The 11,892-nt window shown below is 37.4% G+C and overlaps 2 protein-coding genes across 3 annotated transcripts; one reads left to right on the top strand and one right to left on the bottom strand.

Moving 5' to 3' along the window:
• Positions 1–3,049: 3,049 nt before the first annotated feature.
• LOC104591700 (uncharacterized protein At4g15970-like) lies at positions 3,050–9,833 on the top strand. The gene is made up of 3 exons (XM_010250670.3): positions 3,050–3,528; positions 3,681–4,058; positions 4,140–9,833. The coding sequence occupies exons 1-3, from the start codon at positions 3,400–3,402 to the stop codon at positions 4,641–4,643; spliced, it is 1,011 nt and encodes a 336-aa protein (XP_010248972.2). The 5' UTR covers positions 3,050–3,399; the 3' UTR covers positions 4,644–9,833.
• A 7-nt stretch (positions 9,834–9,840) lies between these two features.
• LOC104591701 (signal peptidase complex subunit 1-like) lies at positions 9,841–11,528 on the bottom strand. 2 transcript variants are annotated; one of them, XM_088886661.1, is made up of 3 exons: positions 11,357–11,528; positions 10,365–10,448; positions 9,841–10,273 (listed from the first exon to the last, which is right to left on the bottom strand). In XM_088886661.1, the coding sequence occupies exons 2-3, from the start codon at positions 10,419–10,421 to the stop codon at positions 9,992–9,994; spliced, it is 339 nt and encodes a 112-aa protein (XP_088742787.1). In that variant the 5' UTR covers positions 10,422–10,448; positions 11,357–11,528; the 3' UTR covers positions 9,841–9,991. The 2 variants fall into 2 exon arrangements, with proteins under 2 accessions (XP_088742787.1, XP_019052338.1); XM_019196793.2 differs by lacking the exon at positions 10,365–10,448 and having other exon boundaries at positions 11,357–11,523.
• Between the last annotated feature and the right edge of the window lie 364 nt (positions 11,529–11,892).

Here is an 11,892-nt window from a genome sequence, read left to right as displayed (position 1 = left end):
ATTACTTATTTGAACTGTCTCTATCACCGGCCTGAAACCACTGTCGTACCAAAATCAGTTTATCGGCAAGAAGCTAAAACGTCAAATCTGGTGCATTATCGTATAGATGTTTTCCATTTTTTGTCTTTTAGCGTCCGATTGAATTGGACGGATAGAAGTTAACATTAAACACCCGTTATGTTAAGGAGTCGACATGCACGCCTCTTATTCAAGGGTTCACGTGCCCTGTGAACTAAGGATCCACTGAATCTGGACTCTTGATCTTTCTAGTTACGATCCTTGTTTTTTCTTTGAAGTTTATCCGCTAGTTACTTATCACTGAGTGGAGGCATGTTTGATGAAGTATCCAAACCCTGCATTAATTTTCTAACATGTGATCATACCAATCATCAATAAATATAAAAAAAAATACTTGCTTGGGCTGATTGCTGGTTGCTGAGGGATCCATATGATCTTGAAGACAACTTACACTTAATGCCACCTCTTTTATAATTTTATTATCATGTGGATGTTTCCTACATCTTCCCAAGATGTTTTCATGAATTTCATGAATTTTTGCTTTCCAAACATTACAAAGAATTGTTTGCAAGAAGATACTATTTCAGCTTCTGATACTATTTCAGCTTCTGTTCGTTATATATATATATATAAGGAAGGTTTTCAGACCAAAGTCTCCCTCAATCAGACACGTGGCCCATTTCCATTTAGACACCTGTTCTTTTAAAGTTTTAAACAAAATAGATACATGTCAAATTTTGATTAGTGGTAGTTCAAAAACAGAACCCACTAAACACGTGTGAAATTTTGGTTAGTGGTAGTTCAAGAACAGAACCCACTAAACACATGTGAAATTCTGATTAGTGGTAGTTCAAGAATAGGTCCCACTAACATGTAGAGTCAAGCCCACCACCATACAGAGTCGTGAGAAGTGGAAACTCCCACTCTCAACCATTTCCTAAAAAAAGGAAACCGTGATTAATGCATTTCAAATCGAACCAGTTTCATTAAATAGGTAGCTATTAATTCGACATGCTTATTAATTACTATTAACTACTAAACTAATTAATTAATTCTAGTATTGATTACTAATAATAATTACTGCTAACTACTTTAATTAATTAATTAAGTGAAAGTTATTAATTACTAATAATAATTACTCACTAATAATAATTAATTACTGAAAATAATTTTTTATAATAATTACTGCTATTACTTAATTACTGATAATAATTAATTATTGGTAATATTGCCCATTTTTAATTTAAAAAATAATTTCTTATAATAATTACTGCTAATACTTAATTACTGATAATTGATTAATGATAATATTGCTCATTATTAATTCCGAATGATAATTAATAACGATTTTTATAATGGTAATTAATAATTAAAATATAATCATTTTATATTTTATATTAACTCATATTAATTATTTTGAAAATAAATATTTAATGTTAATTATTTATATTAGAATTATTGTCAGAAATTATAATTCACACATTTATGTAAGATAATTAATTATATTATTATTATTATTATCAGTAATTATAATTTATACTATTATATTCATTAATATAATTATATTATTATTATTATCAATAATTATAATTAATTATTACTAATAATAATGATTTTTGATAAAAATTAATTACCGATTATAATTACTTACTGATAATTAATTCCTTAATTATAAATAATGACAATTATTACTTTGAAATGTTAATTAGTGAATGATAATTAATAAGTATTTTAATAATGTTAATTATTAATTGAGATATACTCATTTTATATTTATATTATCTCATATTAATTATTTTATAATATATAATTGGTGTTAATTATTTACATTATTATTATAAGTAATTATAATTAATACTATTATTATTCTCCAATAAATATTTCATTTCGTGAAAGTTAAATTATTCATAATTATTAATATATTATTAGTAAATAATAGTAATAACATACTTATTATTATTACTGATTCCATAATTATTAATCTATATTACTCAATAAAGATATGGAATAAAAAAATATTCAAATTACCACTAGGGTTGTGTTTGGTTTCAAGGAAAAAGTAGGGAAAGGAAAGGAAAGGTAGGGAAGCCTTTACAAACCTTGTATGAGTTTCCCTACCTTTTCCCCCAATTACCCACCTAGGAGGTAAGTGATACCCAGGAAAATAAACTTTTCCTGGTCCCCACACAGACATGGGATTTTTGATTGCCAACCCTAAATGCCTATTATAAATAATTAAAAAATTGAATTAAGAATAAATCAAATAATTACTAGCTGAAAATTACTAAATTAAGTAAATAATAAAAAAATCAGTTATTTATAGAAATAATTAATAATAATAACAATAATCAAGTACTTAATTATGTAAATAATAAAAAAGCACAATAACAATCATCAGTTATCATTAATGTTTATTCAAAGTGGGCCCCATGATAATTACGAATGCAGTAATCAAACCTTAAATAAGAATCGATATTTATTAATAGTAATTAAAATGGTTAAGCCAAATTATTAATGTTTATTCGTAAATGCAAATTATGAATTAACAAATCTATTATATAATAATTATACTTGGTTGGAAAAAATATTTTAAGTAAATAATTACAAATTTAGTTAATATTATTACTATATAACAAAATATTTAAATTAAATACTAAAAATAATAATAATAATAATAATAATACTACTAAGGATGGTTAAATTAAAGTAATAGACGGTTCAAGTTGAATTTAATGACCGTATAACTTTACGGGTTTGACATATAAGGGTCAATTTATGTGGACCCGTAGTATGAGTGTCTTAAAAAATGTCAGTTTATAAACAGTAATAAAAATCATTAATGTTTATTGTATATATATATATATATATATATATACTGAAATTAAAAAGATGCTTTAAGCTTTTTTGCATTAAGAACTAAACAGTATAAAGTCCATTTGGTTAAGACATGTTTTTCGTGCTTCTTTTGGGTGCATCAGCTTTTAACGGCTAGATTTACCGCGAATGAAACGAGAAAAGATCGAATCGCGGTGCTTGTAATTCACAGAACTGTCATTTATTTCAGTTAATCCATGTCAATTGTTTATTTCTAAAACGTATTTGTATATGTAATTTATTTCAGGGAATAAATCGCCAAAATTCATGCATAGAGGGAAAGAACACAAGGAGAGGACGAAATCTTCGGGGAATCTGCTGAATCCAACGATTCTGTCCACCCCCCAATTAAGACAGCATTGGCATGTCAGACTTGAAACTGTGAAGCATAAAAAAATAAGGGATTTTTGTACTGCAAATCCCCCTCAGAAATCTTAATTGCACCCCCCTTCCCTCTTCTTTAGCAAAAGAAAAACTTGGAAAAATTAGGAGAGAATTCGAGTCTTGATGGCGAAGAGCTTCAGGCATCCATCTTTCCCTACTATTTTTGCTATTCTTTTGGTTGCGTTCTTGTTTTTCTATGTTTCTGCAAACATCCTTAGAGTAGCCAAATATTGGGTTTCGACTAATCCATCTGTAAGCTCTCCCCATCTTAATCTTTCTATCATTTTCTTTGTTTGGTTGCTTGGAGTGTTTACTCTCTCTTCCTCTTCTCGTCTGTCTTTTTCATGATTCTATTGTATTGTTACTCGTGACGATTCTAAGCATATGCTCCATGTTACGTACAGAACCCAGAATATAAAGATGAGCTTCTCAGTGTGTTAAGAAGCGCGTCCATGGCAGACAGGACAGTCATATTGACGACCTTGAACGAGACATGGGCGGGTCCTGGCTCTGTCATCGACCTTTTCCTCCAGAGCTTCCGGCTTGGCGAAGGGACAGAACGCCTGTTGACCCATTTGGTGGTCGTCGCCGTGGACCGCAACGCTTTTGATCGCTGCAAATCCATACATCCCCACTGTTATTTCCTCACTACCCCAGCTTCAGGCGTCGAATTTGCTGCTGAGAAACGGTTGGTGACAGCAGATCACTACCTCAGCTTCAGTCGCAGGAGAATCGCCTTCTTGCTCACGGTCCTGGAATTGGGCTACAACTTTGTTTTCACGGTAATACTTTAATTTCTTTGGTGTTCCTATTTGGATAATTTTGTTTTACAAGTTACAACAAATTTATCAGTTGTTTTGCAGGACGCAGATGTAATGTGGCTGAGAAACCCATTCCCGCATTTCAGTCTGGATCACGATATTACATCTGCCTGTGAAATATACATGGGAAATCCGGAGGACATTAACAACCGGGCGGATGGAGGATTCAACTTCGTGAAATCCAACGCCAGGTCAATTGACTTGTACAGATACTGGTACATGTCAAGCTTTCTACATCCCGGCGCCGACGACCTTTCTGTATTTGAGATGATTAAAAAAGATAGATTTGTGGAAGAAATTGGATTGGAGATCAAGTACTTGGACACAACCTACTTTGGCGGATTTTGTGAGCCAAGTAAAGATATGAGCAAAGTCTGCACCATCCATGCCAACTGCTGTATTGGTATGGAGAACAAACTCCATGACATCAGACTTATTCTCAAGGATTGGAAGAAATTCATGGGCACAGCACTGTCGGTAAAAGAGAAGAGACTGAATGTATCCACTTCTCCTTGGAGGGCTCCAAATAGATGTAAGTCGTGGTGAATTCTCCAAAGCAAAGCACTCATGTTCCCATTCACCGCGAATTGAGTTGAGGCTCATGTTTATCGTTGTTTGGTGTCAAAAATCTGTTTGGAAAGTTAAAGCGGCTAAGGACTTTTTTTTTTTTTTTTGTATAAACTACTTAATTAAAACTCTTTGTGGCCTCTGACTCAGAGGATAATGGAGCTCCCTGGTGGCGAACTGCCTGGTGGTGAGATACTTGGTGGCGAACTGCCTGGTGGTGAGCTACTTGGTGACGAGCTCCCTAGTGGTGAGCTACTTGGTGACGAGCTCTCTGGTGGTGAGCTGCCTTGGTGACGAGCTCCTTGGTGGACTCGTCATTTGACTTGCTCATAGGCGGCCTGTGACTTAGAAAATGGTGGAGCTCTTTGGTGTAGCACAACTCGACTGCCCTCTGCATGAGGTGATATTCTCTCCTTTGTAGGCGGCGGGAGCTGAGGGACCTGCGAGAACTCCATCTTTTCCTCCTCTTTGTAGGCGACGGGAGCTGAGGGACCTGCGAGAACTCCATCTTTTCCTCCTCTTTGTAGGCGATGGGAGCTGAGGGACCTGTGAAAACTGAATCAGGGGACCCGGGGGTATTTACCCGGCGGGGACTCTCCGATGCTTAAGTTAGCACTCGGATTGTAGAGAGCTTGAAGATGATATTAGAGAAATGAGAGAGCTAGAGAGCAAGGATTACCTTCCTTTTTCCTCTTTTTCCTCTTCTTCCTTTTTCCTCCTCTCCTTTGTCTTTGGGGGTCGGAGTCCTTATATAGCGGTGTCCAGTCAAATTAGGCGTAACTGCCTTTGTCAAGTCAGGCATAACCACCTTTGTTTCTTTGCCGCAGCCGTTACTGCCAGAACTGAGGTGGCGGGTGCAGGCAGCTGTCGCAGGGTACGGCTCTGCCAGGCAAGGGACAGCTCTCAGGGCTGGCAGGCACGGCACCGCATGGCGAGAGACGTGGGCACAGGTCTCCGGATCTATCAGGTACGGTTGTTAGGCAGGAGATCTTCCCGCGATACGCCGAGCTGCCCCTAAGTGGCGAGCTACCTATGCCGAGCTGCCTGTAAGTGCCGAGCTCTTCGTAAGACACCAGGCTGCCTATGTCGATCTGCCCCTAAGTGGCGAGCTACCTATACCGAGCTGCCCCTAAGTGGCGAGCTCTTCGTAAGACGCTAGGCTGCTTGTAAGTGCCGAACTGCCCCTAAATGGCGAGCTACCTAATTATCAAGAGGCTGCACTTAGTTGGCATGAGGTACCAGGTGGGTGTCATATTTTCACTGGAGGGCCAAATCCGCCCTCATCAGTTTCCATTGTTTCAGCTTCCCAGGCCCAAGCTCAACTGTCCGAGCTTCCCAACGTCTAACCAGTAGGCAGTAACCAGGCTCCCATATGGAGATCATAACAATAACGTAACGACTTTTGTTTTCTTTAAAGAAAACAACACTTAAACACAAACCCCACAAAAAGGTTACTTGTGACTGTGAGACCCAAATAACCAATTTTCTTAAAATTAAAACAAAGAAACCCATTTAAACGGGAGAACACCGAACACCCCCTTAGTGTCTTCCATCTGATCAATGAAGAGATGACTCCAACCTAAACTCAACGAACACCATTGAGATATGAACTGCAACAAATATCCTTGTGGACCGTGGTACTCCGACTCCTAGCTCTCCAAAACTGGATAATTGGATGCAGTAGTTCTGAACTTTATGGATGTCCAGTCCAGAATAAGAGCCTTTAATAGTTCAATTTTGGATCGCACTGTCATCTTTTGAGAACAACCAAAGGTCCCTCTTTGTCCTTCGGCTATGTTTTTCAGGAGGCTGGTTTCTGCACGGCTGTCACTACATCTTGATAGCCATTAGTGCCAATTAAAGAGGTCAGGTTACTTGGCTGAATATAGTGTGAGTTGTTTTTACATGTGAAACTGCTTATTTATGCTAAAAAGAAATAAAGAAAGCAAGACCTTTGGTCAATTGAAGTCCAATTAAGTTTTATTCAATCACTGCTTAAAGCAGACAAATTCAGGTCAATAGCATGTCTTTACGATGTCTCAAACAGGATCCATTAGTTGGCTTGAGATGACGATGCCCTTACCACAGATTATAACCACATTTCTATATTACACACCAGATCTGAGGATTGTTAACCATATTAATACCATTTTCTCAATGTCTGAAACCCCAATAGTGCCTCTAACTCCACTATAACCAAGAGAGCAATAGTATAATTTTTTATGGGTAAATTACAAAGACCCCCCTGTACTATGGGGTCTGTGACAAAGACTTCCTGTACCATGACCGTGAGACAAAGACCCCCCTTCCATTAGCTTTTCATCCAAAAAAGCCCTTATAATATTTTTTAATCCTCATATTACCCTTATAATAACTATTTGGACAAAAAAAACACTTTTCATCTTTCCCAACTTTACGATACACTAACAACAGCAGCGGTAATCCCCTCTGAGGTTCCTTCACATTTCTCTCTCTCCTGCATTTTGAGCTTCTGTTTTGGAGTTCTGTTTTGGAATTCTGGTCGTTAATATGTCATCTCTCTCCTGTTTGCTTTCTCCCTCAAAATGTTGGGATCTCTTCTCTACTAATCACTTTCCAATCTAGTATGCCTTCACATTATCAAGCTCTGGTTTGCGTTCTACAAAAATTTTCTTATCTGAATTAATCATCCATTATTTTCTGTTAAACAAATTATTTGCTGAATTCGAGTAAAGTTGACCAGAAAGAAATTGAGTTATATAGAGAAAACCTTTAAACTAATTATTTGCTCGATTTCTAAGTATCTTAGAAATTGAGTTATATACAGAAAACCTTTATTTTCTTTTAATTTCTGCATTAATTAAGTAATAGCTCTGATAATATCTCATGTCCAAGCTTTGCAATAGAAATTTCCCTTCTGAACTTTGAAAGAATTATTTGAGAACAAGTACTAAAAACTTCTAACAAAAAGCAGGCTTTGCTGTAATGAGGGGCATGGGGAATTTCCGAGTCGGGAATGGTTGTAATGGAGAAACAGCTCCAACGACTGGTTGGTTGAAGGGTCAGATAAGCTTCTCATCCGGGACCCATTCTTCCTCGGGGCCAATGCCTCAGATTGCTGAGGAGGGTATTGGGGGAAGTAGCTCTGATGATGGTAGCTTTGGAAACAGTAATGCTGGTAACCGAGGTTACATCCCAGGCTTTTCAATTGGTTCTTGGGACAACTCTGCACTTGTTTCTGAGAATTTAACAGGACTAAAAAGACTCAGAGATATCAATGGTGGCAATCAGGAAGTGTTTGCAGATTGGGTTCTTTTTTGTTTGTGTTGCATTTAATCATCTGGTTTTCTTAACTGAGTGATAATGTTGTCCATTAGAATGGAGAAGCTGGTCACCGCCCTCCTATGTTGGCCCACCATTTTAGTTTGCCAAAAACTTCAACCGAGATGGCTGCCCTAGAAAAGTTTCTGCAATTCCAAGACTCTGTTCCTTGTAAAGTCAGAGCCAAAAGGGGCTGTGCGACTCATCCAAGAAAACATAGCAGACAGGGAGAAAGCAAGCAGGAGAGAGATGACCTATTAACGACCAGAACTCCAAACAGAAGCTCAAAATGCAGAAGAGAGAAACCCATCTGGTTGAGAGCCCGCCTCCACTCTTTTGGTGCCTGCTCACGAGCATCAACCCCATTAAGAGCTATATACCTCTGTAGAGCTTCTTCCTGCTGTTGTTGTTCGAGTGTTACAGAGAAGAAGCAAAAGGTGCCATGGGAGAGGGAGAAAGAGGCTCAGGAATCTGAGAGTTTGCAGCAAACTGATGAGTATATTTTAAAAAAGCAGTTTGGGAAGGCCTAGTAAGCACAAGCAATCAACTGGTTAATAGATTTGATCTCCCCCTGCGACAGCGAAAAGAGGCTTTCTTCTCCGGCAATGACAAAAATAGACCTTCTTCTCCAGAACACAGACAAAGCATTAGAAATGGGTAATGCCTCCATTTTGAAGTGTGTGAACAACATAATTCTAAACCTTGACTGGCTTATGCGCAAGTGATATCAAATACTCTTGTTTGAAATCTGCATAACATATAAATAACATATGCATGTTAACATATTCTCCTAACTGAACAAGCAGTTCCTAAAGGCTGGGCATTGACCGGACATCAGTTTGCCTATTCTAATCAAACTAATATTTATACTTCCAATTGGGCAGACACAGAGGCCAGATTTTCTGATAGCAATAGGCTAGTTGAATATCCTATACACTTTTGTACAATAATAAAATAAAATAGGACTTGTTTTTCATTGCCTTTATTAATTTTTTAAATATAATGATACAGATGTCTAAATTCCCAAAATAAAATAATTGCCTGGTCACTGAGCGATCTTCTGTTCCATGAGGCAAGTGCCTAGGTGTGACCACCCAAATCACTCACCTTACCTTAGATTGGGCATTTTGACAGAAGGTTGTCCAATGCCATCTGATCTTTTCAAAATTAACTGAGGGAAATCCTTCATTTTTTGCTGTTTCAGATGGGGAATCAGAAACTTGAAGCTAACCAAGCAATTATCAACTTTGGTTCATCATGCAATTAGACCAAACCCCCAAATTGACACAAGACAGTTGAGTCTTGCCACAATGGTATGAAGTTCACCACAAACTATGCTTGGGAATTTAAACTGCAATGGTGAAGAGATGTTGGAACATGACTCATTCTGAAACAACAATATATGCGGTAAGCTTTTGATGACAGGGAACCTGCACGATTGACTAAAATAACATCCAAACAAATAAAATTAGGGTCTGTTTGGTTCGTGGGAATAGGGTCTGGAATTGGAATCAGAATGGACCATTCCAATTCCAATTGTTTGGTTGGGCAGAATCGGAATCCCATTCCCGTTCCCGGTGGAATGGCATTCCCCCATTTGAGGGAATGGCCATCCCATTCCAGCCGATTCCAATTCCCATTCTCTGATTCCTATCTAAACCAAACAGACTATGGGAATAGACCATCCCGATTCCAATTCCAACTGCCAACCAGAAGGACCCTTAGAATTTAGAAGGTAAGGAAACAATAAATAAACACAACGTGCAAAAAAATTCCCTCCCTCTCTCTTGTTGGCATTCAACTATTAATTATACTTGCATAGTGTGATCAGTAATCTTTTCTCCAAAAAAAAAAAAAAAAAAAAACAAACAGAACAGAACAGAACAGTAAGTATCTCTATTATCGCAGAATACAAGCACAACTAAACACTGCTCATTTGAAAAAAAAAAAAAGATAGAAGATTTTTCATCTAAAGGGAGAAAAAGGAGAAAAGACAGCCTAACACCTAATAACATTTGTTAAATGACCTACTTCTGGTATTGCTTAGTGGGTTTCTTCTTTGACGCTACTGGCTGAGGCTTGGGATAGTGCTCGGCTTCAATAGGATCCAACCACTGGAGAGGATGTCGGTTGAAGAAGGGCCAGTTAGGAACAGTAATCAAAGTGGTTAGGATGACTCCAGCTGCATAGATGAACAGCATAATCTGGAATGAACCCATGAGGTAACCAGTGACAAAAGCCACCGTGGCAAATAAGACGAGCAAGATCTGCATCAGCTGTTCCGAGAGCTTTTGTCCTTGCCAATCCATCTAAATGAACAGAAAGTGAAAGGGAAAAGATCAATTTTCTTCCCCTCTTTAAATGTAAAGGATCAATTCTACCATAAGTTACAAAAGAAACCAAAAGTTTTAAAAGGCTGAAGGAAGAGGCTAGGCAGTTCAGCATGAAGGTTGACATTTTTGCACAAACTCAAGATGTATCAGCCTACAACAGGGGTAGTTAGCAAACATAAATTAAGAATAAAATCACATCCATGAAAAAAGATTATAAAATCATCATACATACAATGCTATAAAAGGAATTAGTTGTATGGAAGAATAAGAATAATAAACCAAAGCACAAAAACCATTACTCAAGGAAACAATCTTTCAAATCAAAGGTTTCAGTTATGCATTGATTGAATGCCAAATACAAATAAATTCAGGAGTCCATCAAACAAGAAATACCTAACTCTGAATGTGCAACTTAAAGTGGCCTCATCACCCAATGGTTTCATCATATAGCTAAAGAAGGCCATCTAGTATAAAAAATCTTGATTTTATACATTAATAGATATGTTATTAACTGATGGCTGGGGGATAAAGCTGATGTGAATTGCCAATGAACGTGTGGCAGATCTAGAAAACCTTACAAAATAGTCACGACCAGTAACATCATTGCTACCATGAGAGGAAGAGTCTCTAGCTAACGTTTTCTTTGATACGCACATGTTAGACGTTATCACGTTAGCAGTAACATTACTTCATAAGTCGTTCAGTAAGGGACTTTAGGGCTAGCATAAATTCATCAAAACATTATGCAATTAAATGCAGACAATAGCTGCAATATTCTTTAAAAAGGAGATCTCACAGATGCGAACGGGTTCCAATTTAAATGAACAAAACATAACCAGTCGCCTCATCTCTTCTTTATACAACAACAGGAGAGGGGGAAAAACAAAATCGTAGAAAATTGCGAGAGGAATGAATGAAATGAGATAGCAATTAAAGCTCTAAACATGAAATTTCAGAGAAAAATATGATGGAGGTTGCAGTTTCGTTTTAGAGAGACGGAAGATGATAAAAAAAGGGCGCCATGTCGTTTTACAGAGGAAAGAAGATGGCAGTACTTACCTGGTTTGCGGTTGTCAATCTCTATTCTGATCTGTTACTCTATAGGCTATAGCTGACAGCTGCCGCAAGCCTTACCAGCTCTCAACCCTCCGGTTGAACGGTTTTTTCCCCGATTTTCCAGTCTCAATGCCGAAGACCCAGACTCCCACCTCGTTTAGGGGTAGTCAAACCCGAGCGAACTTTAAAGGCGGTGTTTGGCATCGATGCCGTTGCTTCAGAAACGGCTCCACGTCTGTGCCACATCAGAAAAAATGATGTGCCAAGAAACGCAGCCTTTGTTTGAAACGGTTGTTTCGGAAAACGGCCATGCATTCGAATTCGGAAAAGCGTGGGTGAAGAAAATGTCGAATTTGGTGTTTTGTTATTTTCAGAATCGTTGCTGCCAACTGTACTAGCATCTTGTTATTTTCAGAAAATGTCGATATGTGGTTGAAAACAATTATAGGGCATTGATACCAAATAAAGCATATGTTTTTCCCCATAAAATATTCTCTGTGGCAGCACCGATGCCAAACAATAAAAAGAAACCGTTTTTT

Source organism: Nelumbo nucifera, chromosome 4 (assembly GCF_055504915.1).
Source record: "Nelumbo nucifera cultivar China Antique chromosome 4, China Antique-T2T, whole genome shotgun sequence".
NCBI lineage: Eukaryota > Viridiplantae > Streptophyta > Magnoliopsida > Proteales > Nelumbonaceae > Nelumbo > Nelumbo nucifera.
This window is presented reverse-complemented; position numbering and strand designations above follow the sequence as displayed.

What these genes read in the sequence shown, in the direction of transcription:
- LOC104591700 (XM_010250670.3), top strand. Translation starts at nt 3,400, where the DNA reads ATGGCGAAGAGCTTCAGGCATCCATCTTTCCCTACTATTTTTGCTATT. An exon ending in GGGTTTCGACTAATCCATCT is followed by an intron (nt 3,529 to 3,680) that starts GTAAGCTCTCCC and finishes TGTTACGTACAG; the next exon opens with AACCCAGAATATAAAGATGA. An exon ending in GCTACAACTTTGTTTTCACG is followed by an intron (nt 4,059 to 4,139) that starts GTAATACTTTAA and finishes GTTGTTTTGCAG; the next exon opens with GACGCAGATGTAATGTGGCT.
- LOC104591701 (XM_088886661.1), bottom strand. Translation starts at nt 10,421, where the DNA reads ATGTCAACCTTCATGCTGAACTGCCTAGCCTCTTCCTTCAGCCTTTTA. An exon ending in TCAGCCTTTTAAAACTTTTG is followed by an intron (nt 10,274 to 10,364) that starts GTTTCTTTTGTA and finishes CTGTTCATTTAG; the next exon opens with ATGGATTGGCAAGGACAAAA.